Below are 20,816 nucleotides of genomic sequence, written 5' to 3' on the forward strand. Positions count from 1 at the left end.
TCCGAGCGACGTGCTGCTGGAGACTCGCACAGCGCCGGTATCCTTCGTTCCATTTTCTGTAGGTCATGGTGTCCGCGATGTGCTTGCTTTATTTAACTAAGAGATGTCACTAAGTATTTGATCCAGCTGCTAATGACAGATGATATATTAGGGAAGATTATACCCCTTGCAAGCACTCAGCTTTGTGGAAGCATGAAGTGTTGTTGAACGGTGTTTAATTAAAAAAAAAAAAAAAAGGCAGAGGGAATGTTTTCTGAGTAAAGACTGCTGGGAATGTTTTATGGCCATCCTGGAGTTAGGCCTACGGAGGTGATAAAAGACCTGTGGATTTGATACGTTTTCCATCAGCAGCATTAGGACCCTCCTTGGGTATGCGGAGTGGCCCTGGCATGTTCAGGGGATAGCAGTCTTTGGGGAAGGCATAGATTGTGATCCCCCAGGTATTGAGGTTCCAGATCTTAAATCTGGGTCTGATCTGTTGCATGTTGATTCTCCTTCTGAACCTGTTTAAAAAAAAAAAAAAAAAAGAAAAAGATATAGACTATTACCTTTTTTCCCCATATTTTCTACTTAAAAAGCACAGTTGCTTATCCTCTTCTTAGGAGAACGATGTCCAATTTTCACTTACAAAACCCCCCCTCTTCCTAACTGATTCTGGACTTGTTGATAGCTGCAAGTTTCTGCCAGAAATCTGGGCGGAATTATTGCTGCTTTTGACAGCTGCAGCTTGGTTGTCTTGTTGGAGGCCTGAAAGGAGGGCAGAGATAATAGGTGCGAAAACTCTATAGCATTTAGGCCCCCTTTATTTCCAGGTGATTAGAGAGAGAAAACACTTATCACAGCAGCTCGTGAAGTCATTCACACTTCAAAAATGATCACTTTTGGAAATAAATGGGTATGAACATTGCTTCTGGATACTTTCAGAGTGCTGTCGGCAGGTGTTTTGAATGTTTTTACTGGAGATGAACAGTGGGCTGCTAACGTACGGATTCGGGGAGTTGTGTTTACGTAGAGACATCTAGTCAGGCACGGGAAGATGGGGAAGTAAGTTTAGCAAGGGTCTAGATGAATGAAAAAAGTAAGTAAAAATACATTTAAAGACTTAAGTACTTCTATATAGAGAACGACTGTCTCAGTAACACTGCACATCGCTCCTAAGGACTGTAGTGAACAGTAAGTTGGCAAACTTGTATGTGCCTCGGGTGGCTTAAGCAGAAAGTCCCAGGGGCTGTTTTCTGTCTGTGGGTAAAGAAGACTTCCCGATTCTTGCCTGGATTTACCTAGGTGATTCTGGGGATGAAGGCAAGAAGGGAAAGAAAAAAAACATTTTGTCCCTCATTTGTCCGAGGGGCTGTGGGCTCCTGACTCTGGACGACCTCTGAGCCTGTCTGAAGAGTATCATCTTTCCCTCTCCAAGCTTTACACTCTGCCGCGGTCTTGCTGGGCTTTTCAGAGTATCTGTGTAAGCAGCATGGGCTGCCTGGTGGTGCAGCTGTGTTCTCAGTGTACTTGGTGGTGTTCAGCCTCTGAGAAATGCTGTTGCAGCCACCGGTGGTCCCCAGGCTGCAGTTAGGGGTGTGTGTGCCTGAGGAGCTGGGAGGACGAGGCTTTCGGGCATCGGACAAAAAATAGCAGAGAAAACCCTGGGTAGGGTTTAGCCGTATTCCAGAAATACTTTCTTTTTAGGCGGATTATCATGGGCAATTGGTTTCAAATACGGTTTTGTCATTTCATTTTGAGATCTTTCCTGTTAAAGAGTAGTGGCTGTGGAAATCAATCTAGTATAAAGGAATTGCTTTAAAAGTCAGTGAGAGAATGCTTTTTGTGCGTGAGTAAAGGATCCTGTTTGTTCTTTTGTCCCTTCAGTTGTTCCAAAGACCGAACGCACTTGCTGTTCAACAACTAACAGCAGCCCAGCAGCAGCAATATGCATTGGCAGCTGCCCATCAGCCTCACATAGGTAAGTCTAGCACTCGATACGTTGCCTTGTACTAGATGTCTGTTAGCCCTCAGAACATCCTGGGAAAAAAGATCGGGTAGATTTTAGGGAATCCTAAACACGTTTTTGCAACTGGTAAGTACTTGATACACAAGCAGGAGAATATTGTTTGAAGATTTACTCGAAAAATTCTGGAGATGTCTTTTGTGCGCTTTAAAAGCTCTAGAGCATTCTTGTCTGGAAGGAATAACACTCACTCTTGCTGAGAGTGCTGTTCAGTAATGAGAGCATTTTGAAGTGCTTGCTTGCTATGAATTGGGCTAAGCAGCGTAGTGAAGGGAGGGAAAAATGTGCAGTCCAGTGGATGCCTGAATGTGCTTCCTGTGATTCAGCTTTAAAATTCATGTTCAAATTATCCCAGGGTAAAATTTCAGGCTGCCTGGGGTTTGACTTTAACTTAAAGCTGTAATTTATGCAAGCACATGATCCGTATTATTAAAACAGTATGGATTGACTGGGAAGAAAGCACTTGATCCTCTGCAGAGAAAAAGAGAACTGTGAAAGGGGCTACTCCTGGATGATTAGAGTTGAACTATCTCAAGGTTAAATGTTTTTAGCACAATAGGCAAATTAATCAGCAGTTCTTGGCACCCAGAAGCCCAGCACAAATATGGTGGTACTCTCAGCTCTGCGCAATGCGGTTACATAGTTTTTGGAGTTCAGGGATAGAGCTGAATTAAAGTTCTTTGGCTTTAACTTATTCTCCTTCACCTTTACCTCCCCACTACGCTCCTCTCCTGCCCACCAGTAATTTCTCTAACGATTAACTGTTTCCTTGCAGAGGAGGGCAATGCCTGCAGGCACTGTCACTGCCATGATGCTGTCCATACATGCTGAGCTCCTTCCAAAGTAATCCATTGAGTGCTGGTATTGTGTAGTTGGCCTGGAGCTCAGAAAGTAGGCTAAACTGGTTCTTGATTAACTTGCTACTCAGAATAAGCAATTAGATAGCGTTAATATCTAGCTGGTGTTAATAATCACTTAAACAGTGAGGGTTTTTCTGCTCTGCAGAGGTACCTGAGCAGGTATGGGTACTATACGTAGACTGTTTTGCCAATTTAGCCTCCTTATGGTGCACTGCATTGTTGGAATTAGGTTGTTTTTTTCAATATAAACTGTATTCTCTGTAGCTTGCTGTAATAAGACTCTAGGAAACACAGTGGCTACTCGCTGCCCGTAGAGAACAACCTATAAAAAGCTTGAAAATACTGAAGCAACATGAGCCTTTCTTCCACGCCGTTCAGTCAGACAGTTTTGTCAGCCAGATAGCCAGAGGTGTTTTGGTAGGGCTTCAGTTCTAGTCAAGTCTGTTTTTACTGACAGGTATGTTTTCAGCAGGTTTAGCTCCTGCTGCCTTTGTCCCCAATCCATACATCATCAGCGCCGCTCCTCCAGGCACGGATCCGTACGCAGCCGGACTCGCAGCAGCTGCAACGTTAGGTGAGGTGCTTCCAGTTGTCTGTGCATTCCTTGCCGTGTTCTGTACCAAAACTGTTCTCGAGACTCTGCTGATTGTGGCAATAAATTATTAGTACACTGTAATTTCCGCAGAGAGATAATTGTATATCATTGTGGAGTTGAAGCGGAATTTGTCTTGGAAACCCTATTTTCTGTAGATTAAAGGTGATAATTTTTGTATAGCACTTGCTGTGGGCTCCCTTTCTGCTGAGGATAAACAAGCAGAGCAAATCTGAAGTGAAGCACTTGCGGAGATAAATGTTGTTACATGTTTGGGATGCTTTGGTAACTGACAGTAGTGAAAGATACCTTTGTAAATACACTTCTAAATGCTATAAAGATGGAGGATGTGTTTTCCTGCCAGGAATATTGTATCTTGTTGCTGCTTAGCTTGATTTACCGCAGTGTATCCTGCAAATGATATCTTTTCCCTTTGTTAGCTGCCTCTTAAAAATGTATGCTTTTTAGATTCTGTAGGTGAAAACATCCCGTGTCTGCTGTGAGGCTTACGCGATGAATATGTAGCCTTCCAGATGGCAGGCAAAGATGGTGGTTCTAGTCTTTGTGCAGGATCTTTCTCCCAAACGCTCAAGTATCAGTTTCCAAATTCTTTCCAACTGTCATAGCCAAAATTGTTGTATCTCGAGATGACAGCTCGGTAAAACAGCTTATCAGACGGTGTGAAGAACACATTGCACGTTGAACTTCTCCTGCATATGCCACAAAGTTCTGGCCTTAGCGGTGAGGACAAAAGAAGAATGTTCTTTCAGAAGAGTATTTTTATAATCATGCCTCGCTTCCCTTGTGCCACCTGGAGTGGAAGCCTTCTTGGTTTTAAATAGAAGCTGCTTAGTTCGGAGCAGTGGTTATTTTTTAGTGAAGGCTGCACACCGTTGCGGCGTTCCACTTAGATACATGTAGCTTGCATGCTTGTTGCAAATCTCTTCTGCTGTGAGATAGCTTGTGCCAAAAGGGAACCGTGAAACCTTGGGTGAACACGAGCATAGCGCCCTGTCAAACAGCATTGTAGGTTTGGGCTGTGACTCCCTACAGCTTTAGCAGCTGTTAGGTAAGCGCTGCTGAGCGCCTAAGCTTTGGGGCCAGTATCAGGTCAAGCTCTGAAATGGGATTTTAGCAAGTGCTACTCGCTTGTATGGCATTTTTAATAGATCACAGGGAAGTATGTGAAGAATCGAGTTTGTAATGCAAAGATGTGAGCTTTGGACTTCTTTGGCTGTTGTGAATTTTGTATGCTGATTGGATAATAACAGTGAAAGATAAGTGTAGGTAACAACATGTTGTGGGCAAACAGATGATGCTGTGATTAAATGGAGGAAAGCCAAGAGCTAGAGTACAAGGATATTTCCAACAGTCCGGGAGTCAACAAATCATCATGTGACGAAGAAAGCGTAACGATGAATGAATGACCTGAACTCGTTGTGGTAGCTGTAGGCAGGTCTTGGTGGGGAGCAGCGTGCTGGAACGATATCAGGGCCGGTTACAGTCAGAAGAGTGCTGTGGAGCACTTTGTAAGTAAGTATTATAAAAAGAGGATTCTGGGTGGCCTTTTTGTGTCACCTTAATGTGCCTAAAGCTGGTGTGTGTTCTTAAGCAGTACCCTGAAGTTCAGCGGAGCAGGAGGTCAGTGTCTTGATTTCATAGAAAGACCACGTGTAACTGCTGCTGGATTTCTAGGAAATGGCAAGCGTGTTCTCGGCTCCCACCCTTTTCTCAGCAGCGTTGAAGCTGCAAATGCCTGAGTCTCTGACAGAGGCCTTATAAATCTGAACTAGGAAATCCCCCCCAGGGATATCTAAAGCTTCCCAAAAAACTGGCAGGAGAGCCTCGACTTGAATAATTCTTAAACTTTATGGCTCTCAAAAACAAAGCGAAAGTGTGTCACGCACTGCGATGTGCTCACAGCATTACAGCACCGAGAGATGCGAGTTCCTTGGTCGGCCTTGTAGGGCCTGGGACTCGGCTAAAAATGGCAACGCAAAAAGCTTTGCTTCTGGGTGGTGTTTGTTTTAGTGAAGGCACCTTTTCTGTCTAGACTCAGAGCAGTTTGGAAAGCCTTTTCTCTAATAAGAATGAGTGATGCGCTGCAGGCGGGTGGAACTAGTTAGCTGTTCAGAGTTACAAGTCTGTCGGCAGACGGCCGTCCTGATTTGTATGGGAGCATTAAATCGGGAAGACTTGGAGAAGTTAATGAGATGGAAGAAATGAGTTTGGAGTTGTCGGCAGCCTATTGTTCACAGTTTCTCTTAAGAGTGGAGGGGAAACTTTAGTGTGTTTTATGGCAGAGATGATTCTGCCAATTAAGATTCGATCATTATGGCAGCTTTTTCATGATTGTAAGGCTGTCAGCCCTGTGATAACACTCTTTTCTTCTCAACAATAGCAGCGCTTAAAAGAAGAGCAAATTTGAATAGAGGGAAGGGCTTCCTAGACCTAGGAGAATAGCTCATGAGTTTAAACTTTGGGGAAGATGCTGCTGACTTTAGGAAGTGTTGTGAAATTGCCTTCTGTCACTCGAGAGAGATGTCAACAACAAAAAAGAAATTTTGCCTTTAGATTTTCCCTCTGAGTTGGGAAATGTTGATTCCTTCTGAGGTGATACGTTACAGGTAGAAAAGTGTTTCTGTTCTTTGTAGAAAAGTGGATGCTGGAATAACCTGCACGCAGGAAAAACAGTGCTCCTAGACCGAAGGTAGAGTCTGTTCGGATGCGTCTGGGCCGGGCTTCTCAAGCTTGGGTTTCTTGGAAGCCTCGTTCACTTGGTGCTGAGCTGTGTCCCTTGCAGAGCCAGCCTGGAGCTGGTGACGGGTATGGTTGCATGCACATACCGCCTGGGACCGGGCTTTGGGGAGCACGTGCAGCTGGCTCTTCCCCAGCTGCCTCGGGCACGGGGTCGTGCAAGGGTGCCTCTCCTGGTCCGGATCAGTGCTGGCCCCAGAGGGTTTGCATGGGGCTGCACCAGAGCCTTAGAGCTGAGCTGTTCCTCCCTCCCTCCCTAAAAAGACACCGCTCCTTGGATGTCCGTGGTTGCCCTACTGTTAATTCTGAAGCCATCAGCCCACCAGCTGTAAATATCTGATGAAGTTGCTGTTTGCAGCCTCGCATTTTCAGACGTGGGGCACCCGAGGCTCTGTAGCCGGGTGCTCGCTGGGTCCTTACCCGGGGCAGGGAGCCTGGCACGTCCGGTGCAGTTCTGCAGAGAGCAGGCACAGCTTCTGCTTAAGGCAACTGGAGCGGGGAGGCTGAGAGTGAAAGGGGAAAAACTGCCCCGAACACACTTAGATATGGTTTTCCGGGTGTTTCCTGGAAGGAATACTTGTGGGTACCTGTGGCCAGTAAGTGAGACGCAGTAGTGGGAATGTTTGATTGCAAAGGCACTGGATGGCTTTTATTTTCTCCTGCGTGTATGTGTATCGTTAATAAGTGTAAAAGCAGGTGTAACATCTCCTGGAGTAAAGAAACACTCCGTGTTTTTGTAGGTCTGGCGATGACGACACACTTGCCCTCACTGAGAACGTTGTTCGGTAATGAGAGCCTCACCGAGTACTCGGCTGAGCCAGACTTGCAGGAATACCTGGAGCTCTTTTAAGCCGAGCTACCTGCAGACTTCAAAGGCTTTGTCTCCTCTCCTTTTAAACACCCAAGGCTTTTGCAGATCTGATGAGCAATCTCTAACTAGGAGGAAAAAAAAAATAATCTAGACTATGCTCGCTTGGTAATTAAAACCGAGATTAAAATAACCCAGAGAGCTGCCCAAATTTTGCTTAGGTAAAATGTGTCACAGCAACTTCCCACTAGCCCAAGGACAAAGGCAAACCAGTTCCCTGCATGTACTGGAGCACTTAGAACTGTTTTCCCTTGAAACCCTAGCGTTTGGCATCTGATCTATGTTATCTGAATACAAGCAGGTTATAATCCATCGATTAACTACATGTCTAGAGCTGCTCAGGTCAAGAAGGGCAGGGCTGGTGGGGTTAAATCTGTTCTCCTTCATGGTGTCGTAGCGACTTGTAAGACACAACTAACAGTCGTACTGAAATGACTTAGAACTCTATTGCTAACTCTCTTAAAATAGAGTTTTTTACTTAATCTAAGAACAAGTGTGGTTCAAATTCACTAAGTACTTGTTTATTCGACAGTGTTTGAACATGTGGCACTATTTTAAAAGGCTCCCCTGCTGTAAGTTGCTTTTACGGTGGGGAGAGAAGCTGCACAGCTCATGGGATAGGTGTTGCTCTTGAAAAGCTAAGGAAATACTTCTACTTTTCTGCTGACCTTTCCAAAAGATACAGAACAGGCATATTAAAAATATTATTCGATTCGCATAGGTGTTATTTGGTGGGAGGGACCCCGCTGCTCAGCGCCAAGGACTCGTTTCTTCTGCCATGTTACGCAGTTCTTCACCAGCCAGAATTGTTTAAGGATATGCTCTGCTGTTTTATTATCACAAAATTAAGGGTACAATGTCCTGAGGCTTGATAACTTTTGACGATTCATTGTGTTTTACGTTTTTTCTGTTTTCCAAGATTATTATTATTATTTTTTTAAAGTCACCTAAATATAGCCAGCAGTTCAAGGAGGGTGCAATGTGGAAAGATATAGGATCTTCTGGGCTCTTTTATGGCTATTTGTGAGTGCAAGGTAGGACTTGGTGGCTAGAAGAATGACATTTTAGACACCTGTGAATTGATGCTATCTGGCTATGAAGAGGGATTTTTTTAAAAATTTATTTCTTGGAGATCTAATGATCGATGTTATTGAGCCGTGAGTGTCAGTTGAGATCAGGAGAGACTTGCACGTCTCTGTTGTGCTTAAACAAGTTTCCTTCTCTTTCTTGTTAGAGGTTAAAAAAAAGTTTTGGTGCTTCACTATATAATTAGGGTTCAACAATAAAAACGTGGAATTTCAGCAGGATCACTGGCAGCAGAATTGGACTTCATCCGATAAGGTAAAAGTGAGCAAAGATGAAATTTCAGGTCTGACTTGTAAGCTCTCTTAAAATGAATTATACAAATGGCAGAATGCCTTCGTATTTGCGAAGGGTTTAAAGCAGATCACCTTGAAATAGGATTTGTTAAACCAAGCATGATGTGCAGGTATTTCTGGTGACCGTTTGCTGTGTGGCGGTTGTGACACTACAGAAGCTCACTGATTCCCTTGGCGTTTTAGGCCCCGCGGTTGTCCCTCACCAGTACTATGGAGTTACGCCCTGGGGAGTTTATCCTGCCAGTCTCTTCCAGCAGCAAGCTGCTGCAGCTGCCGCTGCAACTAATTCAGCAAATCAGCAGACCACTCAGCAGACCCAGCAGGGCCAGCAACAGGTAAGTGGTCGGATGCTTTTGCACATCAAGACATTCACAGCCATTTATTGGCAGACACCTTGGTGTAAACATATGTTGTTGGTGTGCGAGCAGAAGTCATCACTGTACAGTCGATTTTCATGTTGAAGGCCCTGGAGAGGATGAAAATGCACGTCAAATACTAGCTGTCAGTAGGTGGTGTGCTCTCATCTTCAGGATGATGCTTCTTCCTTCAAGACTAGATTTAAAAGGGTCAAAATAACAGCAAAATGAATTAGTTTGGTATCTGTGCGAGGACTTGGAAACAAAAGTTGTGTGAAAAGAAAACACTGAACTTGCTATTTTTATAAGGCTAAGCCTACAGCTGTTATGCTTTAGTCACACAAAAATAGAAGAATTTAACACCTAAAAGGACAAAATTAAGGATTTTTTGTGTGTGATCTGTTGTTACCCTATAAGTATGATAGAGTTGAGTATTGAGGTAGGTGTGTGTTGTTTAAATGGCATTTACATTTCACAAAAACAGGCAACGAAGGGCTCACGCTGGGAGCTGATGAGGGGACACTCCTGCTTACATGCTTTATAAATGGTGTGGTTGGTGGGGTTTGCACCATCCAACTGTTTTGTCTTAATCTCTTGGCAGTAGCAGAATATTGGCTTACACAGCTTGTATATTTTCCAACAGAAGAGTAAAAGAACACGTTTTTGTAATTACTTGTCCATTTTTGTTCTGAACTGGAAAAATCAACCTAGGTAAATCCTAATTTTTACCAAGTAAATCTTAATTTCAGTTAAGTAAAATAAGCATTTTAAATGTCTGGTATTTAATCATAGTTGTAACTCTGCAGAGGACACATGAATTTAGCAACTGCTGGAGGAAAAGGTGGAAAATGAGAGACTGCTATGAGAATACAGAACAATTGTATATATAAATATGAAAAACTGAATTACTCTTTTATTAAAGAGAACTGTATGGGAGTGTAAATTATAGAACTATGGAATCATGGAATATCTCAGTTGGAAGGGACCCGCAAGAATCATCGCGTCCAATTCTCTGGGACCCCAAAGGACCACCCCCCCAAAAAAAAAGTCTAGTTGCTGTTTATATTGGCACTAAAAAACCCCAAACCTTCACACTAAATCAATGGTAAAAGTGTAATTATTGTTACTAAAGCTTTGTAGTCAACCCAAGTGCTAAAGGATTAGAGGCACTGTACTGTCACTGCGTTGGGCTGTGCTCCCATCAGACGCACTCGGATATATTCCACTTCTCCCCTTTCACGCCAAAGGAGGGTCTGCAGGGCAGGTGTCAGGAGCTGGACAGGGCTCCTGTTACTTGGCTGCCTCTGCTGCCCAGCTGGCTGGTGTTTGGTTAAAGCACTGGGCCTCCTGGAGCTGGCTTTACACAGTGTTATCAGCTGCTGTCCCACGGTAGTTCCTGCTTGGAAACAAAATGGATTCATTATCCGACCGAAAAGCGAGGAGACTGCTGCGTAGTAACGCAGAGCCTTCGTTTCTGGCGCTTGTACTTTGGAGATTTCAGCCCTTGGAGAAGATAGCAATTGGTAACTGCATTTATTAGCTTCTGCTTCAAAAGAAAAAAAATCTAAAGCAAGAAAGCAGTTGTGTAGCATTATAAGGCCTTTTCAGATAATAAAAGCAGTGATGTTTTCACACCAATGATTCTGGACCGGTGACCAGAAGGAGAACACTTTGCTCCTGACAAAGTTAATCATCAAACCTCCCCACCTGGCAGGTCACTGACAGGAGCGCATTGAGCAGCCCTTCTGCACACATCCATGCAGCCAGGTAAATGGAGTTAAGAGTGTGGCACATCTATGCTTTGGCATTCAGACTGGGGGCCTTTCCCCTTTAAATAGGTATGTGCTAAGAGAGCTTCTGCAAAGGCTTAAGCTATTAAAACAATACATACCAATCATCAGTAGCCTTTATGATATTTTTCATTACTTTATAGCCACAGAGCAGGCGTGAGTGGGGATTGTCTGTGTTGTTTTTAATGCAGGCCTTCCCTCTGTAAGAAGATAAGTGGGTATTTTTGGATGGGATTCTTCAAAGAAGTGCTGAGGCACGTGTTTTAGAAACCTAAAATGATGATTATGGACAGTCGATTTGTGATGCTTACGACGTCGTGCACAGGGGGGTGTATTTATAAAAACGCCAGCGTTTCACTTTTGCAGCATGTCCTCCATCACACGCGTTCTGCAGGGTGCCCGTGCGCTGTGCCTGCTTACCGAGAGCTGCAGCTCGTTTCCAGCCTAGGAATTCTCCCAGGTTAAGAGTTCACGTCCAGGCTTTGACAGCGATAGCTGACTCTGGGATGTCTCCAAATCTATCAGCTTCAGTATCCTCTCCCAGCCTCTGTGCAGAGTAATTTTTCCTTTTAATAACTTTATCGGGTAACACGCATGATGTTAATTTCTGCAACAAGACGTGCTGAGTACCAAAGGACAGCTTTTTTTAATAAGCTGACCTCGCAAGTGGCTGCAGACTCTTGCATCACCACTGAGTAAAAGGCTTTTGCAAACAAAGCCTGTCGCAGGTAATTACAGGAAAGGTCAGTTTGCCATCTTCCCTTCTGAGAGCAACATGTGCTTCAACCACAAGAGCTACATACACAAAGACGGTGTGTGATCTCTGGTCATTATTTCCAGTGAGTAAGTGTCGTGTCACTGGGTCACCGTTCTCTATGGTGGCTGGAAAAACCCATGTCACCTCATGTCACCAGCCCACAGCTCCGAAGTCAGGCTTTTAAGGTTTCTGCTCAAGTGGGCTTTCAGCGGAGCTTTTCTGGCAGAGACCGAATGTTATCTGTAACGGGGCAGAGGCTCGCAGACGCTTCTGACAGAGGATGAGTACTGGAGGTATGTCAAGAAATGAAAAAGGTCAGAAGATGAAGCTTTTCCAGCTTATGCTCAGGAAGCCTGAAAAAGGGTGTGTTACTTAAATCGGGACCTATGCAGTTACCCATGGTGATAATGTTAAAACGTTTTGATGGAGAAGGCAGGTTTTTTCCAAGTAAAGGGAAGCGTTTACTAGTTGTGACATAGCTGCTGCTGCGTGCAAGGACTTTAAGTAGGTTGCTGCTGGTGTTCTGCAAGTGGCTGGTTATCGTGGCTTACTCCTGGGGCTCGAACTAAACAGACTGATTTTCCTCTGTTTTCTCCAGGTTCTCCGTGGAGGAGCCAGTCAGCGTCCTTTGACCCCAAATCAGAACCAGCAGGGACAGCAGACTGATCCGCTGGTGGCTGCTGCAGCTGTCAACTCTGCCCTTGCCTTTGGCCAAGGGCTGGCAGCAGGGATGCCAGGTAGGGAGCCCGAGGGGGCTGTGACTTCTCCGGTGCCCAGCGAGATCCGAGAAAATTACATTTTGAGTCTCTGCATGGTGTCATGTTTGCCTGGCGCTCAGCAGTGTTTTGTTTTTATTACAGCATTCGTAGGCTTTAATCTGTGGGTGTCCGAGGCGTTTTGGAGAGGCTGTTAGATGCGAGCAGAACTACCTGTGCCGCGGTTAAGTTAAAGCAGGGTTCAGGTCCCTGTGCCACAGATGAAACGAATGTTACCAACTCAATTGCTGTACTGGCGCATTAGCTGCTTGCCTACCCAAAAGAACTGATGGCTCCTGTTGAAAGTTGTGTTCAGGTTTTTCTGGGGCTCATCCTAGCTTATGTGATCTTTATTTTAAGACCGCCGAGACACCTTAGTGCTGTTCATTAGCCTTGTCTCTCCAGCCCTGTCGGGTGTTCGACTTTAACAGAATAAGGACTTCCCCTTCGTAATTTCTTCCAGACAAATACGAGTGGCTTAAAAAAAGAAAAGAGAAAGAGACAAAGGCAGGGGATTGTTATAATTTATTGTTCTGCAAGAGAGAAGTGAGAGAAGCTGGCATATAAGCCTTAGCTCTGATCCATGAGGCTGTACAAATGCTAAGACATCGGTTACACAGAATGTGGTTATAATGACCAAGGGCACACGTAAGTATTTGAATAATGTGCAAGTATGTCCTGTTGGTCAAATGCAATCAAACAGGATGATTTTGGCATCAGATCTCCCCTCCAGAAGCGTCACATAGTTGCTTCATGTGTTTTTTTTTATGGTTTAGGAAGAATGTTGCCATGTTAAGTTACAAAGCCAGTAGTAGCATATGTGCTTTCAAGTAATCTGTGAATTTTCTTAAATCTGCATTACTGGGGTGCTGGGGGCTGTAGTTTCAGAACAAGCATTCACAGAACAATTTCTGCTTTGTGACCTCACTTAGGAGAATGTCGTTTTTTCACGAATGTGTTTTTTTAAAAAAACTAAGATTCTGTAGCTGGGTACCTAAATTAATAGTTGTACTCTATAGAAAGTCTGCTGCTGTGTGTGTTACCAGCATATTTAAGAGTATTCATAAATATTGAAGGATGCGTTATGATAAATATGTACCTTCAAAAAACGCACCTTAGGTAAGTTTGGTGTCTTGTTTGCACGTGTGCACCCAGAGCCACTCCAGCATACAGCGGGAGTGTTGGAAGTGCGGTGTGCTCACATATGTGACAAGTGCCAGCACAGGCTGTACTTGTTAGGGGAAAGAAATAGTGCTGGAATATTTTAAGACACTTTTTTTCTCTGGATAACCGAATTTACACAGAGGGTAATGTTAGTGTAGTAGTTTCAGGGGAAAAAATCTTCCCTAACTGAAAGACTTACTAAGGTAGAAAAGGAGGTATGAAAGTTGTGGAGTAATACAGGATATGACTGTTAATTAAACAATTGTGCTTAACAAGAATCAAAACTGTTGTTCTTTCTCTGTTGTGATCTTCCTATAAAAATGCTTCTGAACAGTCATTGTTAGATGGTAGCTGCGTGCTGTGCCGCTTGTTGCTGAGCTCTGTGCTGTGCCTTCCCCCAGGTTACCCGGTGCTGGCTCCTGCCGCCTACTACGACCAAACGGGTGCTCTCGTGGTGAACGCAGGAGCCAGGAATGGCCTGGGGGCCCCCGTGCGTCTCGTGGCCCCCGCGCCGGTCATCATCAGCTCCTCTGCAGCGCAAGCAGGTGAGTCCCACTCCGGCCAGGTGAAAATCTGCTCCTGCCTCGACCTGCGGGGAGCGGGAGCGAACCCCCCCGCCCTGTGCTGGCGATGATGATTCACTTGCCCTCACTGAGATCCAACGCAGGGATTGTTGCTGAGAACTTCCTCTGGACTCACTGTGGGCTGAGCCTTAAGAAATCCCCCTGAGAGGTAGCATAGCTTAAACTGTGTTATTTTGCAGGGTTTCATGACAGTTACTTAAATTGGTCTGCTGGCATCCAGTTTCCCACATAATGAAAGGCTTTAACCCGTGTGGAACTCCCAGATGATCACCTTACTTGCATAAAATGTTATGTGCCTGGTCTTTGCCATGAGTTGTGTTGGATTTTATTAGGGTTCTTTTGGGAGTTCAAGGCTTTAAAAGGAATTTTTCAGCAGGAATCCGTGTGTGTAAGCAGTCCTTGCCAGTGCTGGTAACAGATTATGAAACGGGCTTTTTAATTGTTTCCTTGTAGCTCTTATTTTGCTTTTTCTTTAGAACTGGCTGGAAAACAAAAGTATTTGGTTTTGATGTCCTTAACACTGCAGGATTGGGTTTCATGCACCAAAGGACAATTCTGATTATTTCAAAACTTGTTTCTTGATTAGATATTACTGTGTGTGTGGCTGAATTGATTTGAATCTCAGTTTTTAGGAGAAAGGGAACTTTTTTTGATCTACGTAGCTGCAATAATACCAACAGCAGTAATAACAACTTTGCATTGTTGTTGTTGGTGTCTCTGTGCAGGACTTGTGGAGCATAGGTGTGAAGTACAGAGATGTTTACAGATTTTTGATGTGAAAGGGAGGTTTTCTTGCTGAGGGGGAAGAAAAAAATCTATGGGAAATAAAAGGATCCTGCTGAGGTTTAACTTCCAACATGGATCCAGAAACATATTTTTCAAACTCTGCTTGCTGTTACTTTCTCTCCAGCAGTTGCAGCAGCTGCAGCTTCGGCCAATGGTGCAGCTGGTGGCCTGGCAGGAACAACAAACGGACCATTTCGCCCTCTGGGAACGCAGCAGCCTCAGCCCCAGCCTCAGCAGCAGCCTACCAACAACCTGGCCTCCAGCTCGTTTTATGGCAACAACTCTCTCAGCAGCAATTCCCAGAGCAGCTCCCTCTTTTCTCAGGGCTCTGCCCAGCCTGCCAACACCTCCCTGGGGTTTGGGAGCAGCAGCTCTCTCGGTGCCACGCTGGGGTCGGCGCTGGGAGGCTTTGGAACAGCAGGTAGGAGCTGCAGCTTCTTCACAGGGAACTGCTTTGGCTTTAAAAATGGGCAGTCCAGTCTGCTGAAACTTCTAGTGGCTAATATGGTAGAGGTAATGTGGCAAGTTCGTTCCTTTGCTGTATGCGTTTGGTGCGTTATCAGACATCCCCTTGTAGCTACAGATGAAGTTGTTAAACAGCCTTGGGTTGCCTTGCCTTTACTGGCATGCGCTCGGTGGAGATACTGGACTGACAGGAATGGGCTCTGGAGGGGTAACTGTGTGCTAGCTCTTACCTCAGAGTAATGGCTAAGTAACTTGCTTTTTGTAATCTAAAGACGTTTTTTTATTTGAGGTGGTTTCTATGCTTTATTCTGGTCGTTATTTCTATCATACACCCAAAAGCCAGACACTTTTTGTGGTTGCAAGAAATATTATACACATCATTTCTTTGTTCAGATTTGTTCTGATTTGTTTGTTAGCCAGCTGGAGACAAAGATTTTTCAGAATAAAACCAACCCAGAAAGATGTCTATGGGTTGGGTTTTTTCCTTTTTTTTTTTTTCTTCCTTCAAGTAGAACAATTGTTTTAATTGCTGCTTAGGCTTAGAGGTAGTAATTATGTCCTGAACTTTCCTGCTTTCATCCCTCTGAAGGGCAAGTTAAAACATGTCTTTTGAACCTGGTCCATCAGAAAAGAGACAGTGTCACTGCATCAAGTCACAGTTTTAAATAAATTTATTCTATATATTTTTCTTAATCCCAGCCTGAAAATGTGAACCATCTTGGATCGAGTAAACACAGTATTCACTTCTTCCATTCCAGTTTATTCAGCTGATTAATTCAGTGGCTAGTTTGCCCAAAGCCAAGATGCACAAACTGGTTTTCCCTCAATCCATCAATAAAGTGCGAGGCTGTTGCTTCTAGAAATTATTTACAGTCATGAAAAAAAAAAAAAGATTAATTCGTTAAAATTGTTATCAATTCCAGTATTTATTAAACCAGATTTTAATGCAAAAATGACTTTTTTCCTCAAGTAGACAGTGTTTTTAAAGAGGTTTTTATTTGGCTAGCAAGTAAACTCTTCAAAAATGTTAGTTTTGTGTTTAGCTTGAATTCTGATTACCATCTCAATAAAGCTTGATGCAAATGAGTAGAAAAGAAATGACTCTTCAGCTCTTTTTTAATAAAGTGAAAGGTGAGAATGAGGATTCCAAGTAAACATACAAGAAACCGTACATGATCTTAAACATAAATAGACAAAATCTCTTGTTGGATTTGTTTGAGCTCTAACGGCCAAAGGATAAGTATGAGGCCCTGCTTGCAGGGAGATGTAGTACCTGATGTTGCACTAAGTGATATGTGTAGGGAAGAAGCCCTTTGAAGTACACAAACCTTTCTTCTGAGGGTTCAGAAGCAAAATGCAAGTGGTTGTGACCAAAGCCAAAACGCTCGCTGTTGTTTCTCGTTCTGTCGCTTCCTTTAGGTAGGTTGTGTCTCCTTGATCTTTTGGCTTTTAGGTTTTCGGGGCTGGTTTTCTGGCAGTGTTCTCTCAGTATGAAAACTCTTAAACTATACAAGACAGACAGGATTCAAGCTAGTTATTTAAATCGATTTTCTGCTTGATCATTAGCAAACATGACTTTAATAAATGCATTTCGTATGGGCACATACCCCACCTGTAGGAGAACAACAGCCTGGTGCAGTGGCGTTGTTAGTAGGTGCCGGTCTATTTTTGCCTGTTTTGCACGCCTCTCCAGCTCTCCGGTTGTCTCGGGCACCTTGTTGTCTTCACTCACTTCTGCTCTTGTCCTCCTTCCAGTTGCTAACTCCAACACTGGCAGCGGCTCCCGCCGAGACTCCCTCACGGGGAGCAGTGACCTGTACAAGAGGACATCCAGCAGTTTGACACCCATAGGACACAGTTTTTATAATGGCCTTGGGTTTTCCTCGTCTCCTGGACCTGTGGGTATGCCTCTGCCCAGCCAAGGACCTGGCCACTCTCAGACTCCACCACCTTCCTTATCCTCACATGGATCTTCTTCAAGTCTAAACCTGGGTAAGAGCCCCAGGGCCGCTGTCCCAGCACGGCACGTTGCTGCTGGTCTGCTCCCCTGTCGGGCAGAGACAGCAACACCCCCGCTGCTGGGGGGGTGAGATGCTTGTGGTCTGGTCGCTGCGCTTAGTCCTGCGAGAGGTTCCCTGATGTTGCAGAAGCAGGTGAAACGCTGAAGCAGGAGCTGTAGTACCTGCGTTAGGTGTCGGAGCCTCTGAGTAGCTGAGCTGTCGGACAGGAAGGTACACGCATTGCCCGCCTGTTTCCTCGTCTCTAAATTCAGGATAACACTTACAAGTGCTTTAAAAACTTTTTTTTTTGCATATATCTCGGTACCAGCTCCAGTTGCTTGTTATCCTTGGGTTGAATAGATACGTAGGGCTGATCCTTAAACTTGTCACATGTTTTAAATTATCCGTTAAGCATTCAGTAATTAACGAGCTTAGGATACAGTTTCTTTTAACCAAAATAGGTAACATTATCAGGAGCGATATTCCAGTTTTAGCTGAGGATTTTGTGAGTTTGCTTTTGAGAAATTCCCATCAGTGTGCCCGTATCAAAAGCACCTTAGTGCATGGCAGAGGCTTTCTTGATTTTGGTAAAGTACACTACTTTATGCAAGTGACATCTTCCGTTTGAAATTTCAGTAGGTCCAGAACCTCCTATACACAATCAAGTAAGTCTTTCAGAATAAATAAAGGATATATTAAATAATAAAGCAGTGCTCATCTGAGCTTCCTGAAGTGTTCATTCCAGGGCCTCATAAACAAAAAAGATGGGTTATTCTTTGCCTTTGCACCGAATAATTTAGCATTTGTTTAAAAAATTACTTTTTGTTTGTCAAGCATCAGTCTGGAGTTGGGTTATCAGAACGCTTTCTAGATGCATACTCATGCCGTTACTCATCAGATATATTTGTTTACCACAAGCGTATGTGTTCAGTGTTGATGCTGGCTAAAAGTTTGCATGAAATAGTAATAAATACGATTTTTGAGATCAGTTTTAGATTTACCATCTCTTCTTGTTCAGAGCTTTAATAGAATTTGAAGGGCTTTTAGCTTTATTTATGCAGCTGTACAGTCCTTAAGCTGACAGTTAAATAGCTACAATAAATTAAGGCTGAAGACTAACCAGATTCAGATTCTGGCACTAGGAAAAGTCTGTTGCCCCTGCAGGCAAACAAAAGAATGAATCTTGAAAACTGGATCAGAGAAAGGTTAATCTGTTCCACGAACAAACACTGGGAAGAAAGGAGAGCTCCCAATTACAGAAATGGCCTGTGCCCCAGAGCAGCGAGCGTGGGTCTTCCCGGTTTGACAAAATGCCCCTTTGTCACCATGGGTCCTCTCTGGCTGACTTCATGCTTGGGAGCTATTGCCAGAGAAAGCTCATAGCTCTGTATGGTTTTTACCTGAAAATCTGTGAAAGTTCATTTTATTAAGGTTATCTTTCACCCGTAGTGTAAGACATGTTATAGCGGTGAATGTGATCACCGTTTCCTTTGGTTTTAAAGTAAGTTTTAATGCTATAAAAACAGCACAGGCACTACTTCTTCCTTACAAGAAGCTCGAGGCAGGCTCCTTTTGTCTTGGAGAGATACCAAAAGTCGTTGGTGATGGAGGCTGAGGAGAGTTTCTGAATATCTAAAAATGAAAGGACAGATGGGAACACGCAGACGTGGTGTTTGCAGGAAGGGAAATGAGGGCAGCCAGGTTTGGAACAGTCCTATTGCTGTGTCGGGGGGGGAGGCGACGTGGGGGAGCCCTTTGATTTCAGGGTTACACGGTGAGATGAGTTGGCGTTAAATCCCGCTCACCATCAGCAGATGTACAATTAAATGCCACGTAGGCCGTGGATTTGCCTTTGTGATGTCTCATGGATGTGAAAGTCGATCGTTCGTTGGGCTTGTGTGCTGTGTGGAAGTAGTAACGATTCGGCTCCTGCTCCTCTGGCTTTCCGAAGGCTCTTAGCTCTGAAAAACGGTGTGCGTGTGTCGCGTTAGGTGTTTTCTGGTGTTGTAAAGTGACCTTGTGAAATGGCCGGGCAATTGCAAGTACCCGAAATAGCCGTGCAGCCAGTTCTTGTGAGAAGAACTGCTGGAGGAGGGAGGCTGAGCTAAATGCACGCTTTAAGCTCAGAGGTGTGTGCACCACGTGCAGCTAAGATAAAACAGCTGTCGGTAAGTACGCGCTTCGGGGCTCGGAGGGCAGCAGGGCCCCTCTTCTTTCCTGGTACTGATCAAAATTCAGAAATACCACATACGTTATTTAAAAAAATTGAATTTTAACATTTATTTTTTGCCAAGTTACAGCTCCCATCAGTTCACGTAGTCAGTCCCAGCAGCAGTTCTGTCGCTGATGACCAGGGGCAGTGACCAGGGGACACCGGGGGTGCCCCAGGGGCTGCTGGCTCCTGCGCTTCCCAGTGGGACCTGCCTGGTGCTGAGCTGCAGGGCGGCCCGGCCCTCTTCTCTGCCGGCTCTCTTAGAGCTGTCTCTTCGTCTTCCTGTTTTCCACCGCTCTGCCCCTGTGCACGCAGGCGACTCCCATGTTTCTGAGCAGTTCGAGGGCCCTGCAAAAGTCCAGTGGAAGCTTGCTTAGGAAGTGCTTTGTCTTTCCTGGGCTGCTTAGGAAGCAAAGCAGCTTTTGTGTTTCTTCCCCTGTGTGTTTTATTTTTTTGACTCATCCTTCTGTTGCCATTTTTTCCCTGAAATCAGTAGTTCTTTTAATTTAATGTCTGTCTTAAGTGTCCCAGCAAGCACTGGGAAGATGACTTAGCGTTTGAAAGTAGGAAGCAGTTGTTAGGGCCGCAGCGGGACTCTGAGCATCTCCTCTGCAGTGGAGTCCTGGGATAAAGTCTGTGCACGTTGCGCTCCCCAGATAAAGATTTCTCCGTGTGTATCCCAGACACTTTGAAGACAATCCGGTCTTCCCCTGTCAGTCTCTTCAGAGATTGACCGTGCCACAGCTGTCACTGCACAGCCCCGTGTCCTGGCTTGCTGTCGGAGGCGCGGGGCGGTGCTCAGCATGGGCGGCCTGGTGTTAGCGTGCCCGGGAGGATGGCTGCAGGCAGCTTGCAGACCTGCTTTGGAGGTTTGCTGTGGCTGAGGACACAGGAGAAACTGTCAGTGCCAACATCTTGCAGGGGGCGCCTCTGTTCTTTGGGATTTTGTCCCTCTGTTCTAGCTTAGGGACCCCACAACCCTCAGCAGCGCTGCTTCCAGACTGTGCGTGCTGCTCTCAAACAGGAGCTGTTTCTCTGTAGTAGCTGGTAAAATCACAGGAGCCTCCGTTGCCCATCTCCTCGCACTCCCAGTCACACGTTGGCATAGAGGAGCCTGAGCTTCTCTGGGATTTCTGCCCTTGGGTGGTGACAGATGGGTTTCAGAAGCACTTGCTTTGTTAGGAACCCTGCCCGCCCCCCAGTCTCTAATTCCCAGTATGGCACTGACCCTTACGGAGAGACCTTCGGTCAGCATCTCCATCAGGAGGAGACAGAACTTCAGTGCCTGAATTGGGATCTCCAAAACGATCTGAGGTCCTTACTTGGCAAACCTCTGACCGCGAAGGTTTTGCCTGTGCCGGTGAGGCTTTCCCTCTGAATTCAGACACGCGGCGTAGATGGTAACGGGGTGCTGAACCCTTTCCTCTTACAGCCGTTTGCAGGAGCTGGTCAGGGTGCAGCTTTTCCTTGTAGTGTGTCAGCGCCG

General features: G+C 45.0%; 1 protein-coding gene across 15 annotated transcripts in view; it reads left to right on the forward strand.

The window, feature by feature from the left end:
- Positions 1-20,816, forward strand: part of PUM1 (pumilio RNA binding family member 1) — a 71,730-nt gene that overhangs the window by 37,346 nt on the left and 13,568 nt on the right. For 5 of the 15 annotated variants that reach the window (XM_083810421.1, XM_083810430.1, XM_083810429.1 and 2 more), the window contains 7 exons: positions 1,867-1,960; positions 3,323-3,439; positions 8,645-8,796; positions 11,963-12,101; positions 13,685-13,828; positions 14,778-15,074; positions 16,874-17,110. In XM_083810421.1, the coding sequence (XP_083666547.1) occupies positions 1,867-1,960; positions 3,323-3,439; positions 8,645-8,796; positions 11,963-12,101; positions 13,685-13,828; positions 14,778-15,074; positions 16,874-17,110 (1,180 nt within the window). The remainder of the gene's footprint in view (positions 1-1,866; positions 1,961-3,322; positions 3,440-8,644; positions 8,797-11,962; positions 12,102-13,684; positions 13,829-14,777; positions 15,075-16,873; positions 17,111-20,816) is intronic. The other 10 variants (XM_083810432.1, XM_083810423.1, XM_083810422.1 and 7 more) reach the window with 5 other exon arrangements.

The sequence above is a fragment of the Anser anser genome (assembly GCF_964211835.1).
Source record: "Anser anser genome assembly, chromosome: 24".
Lineage (NCBI taxonomy): Eukaryota > Metazoa > Chordata > Aves > Anseriformes > Anatidae > Anser > Anser anser.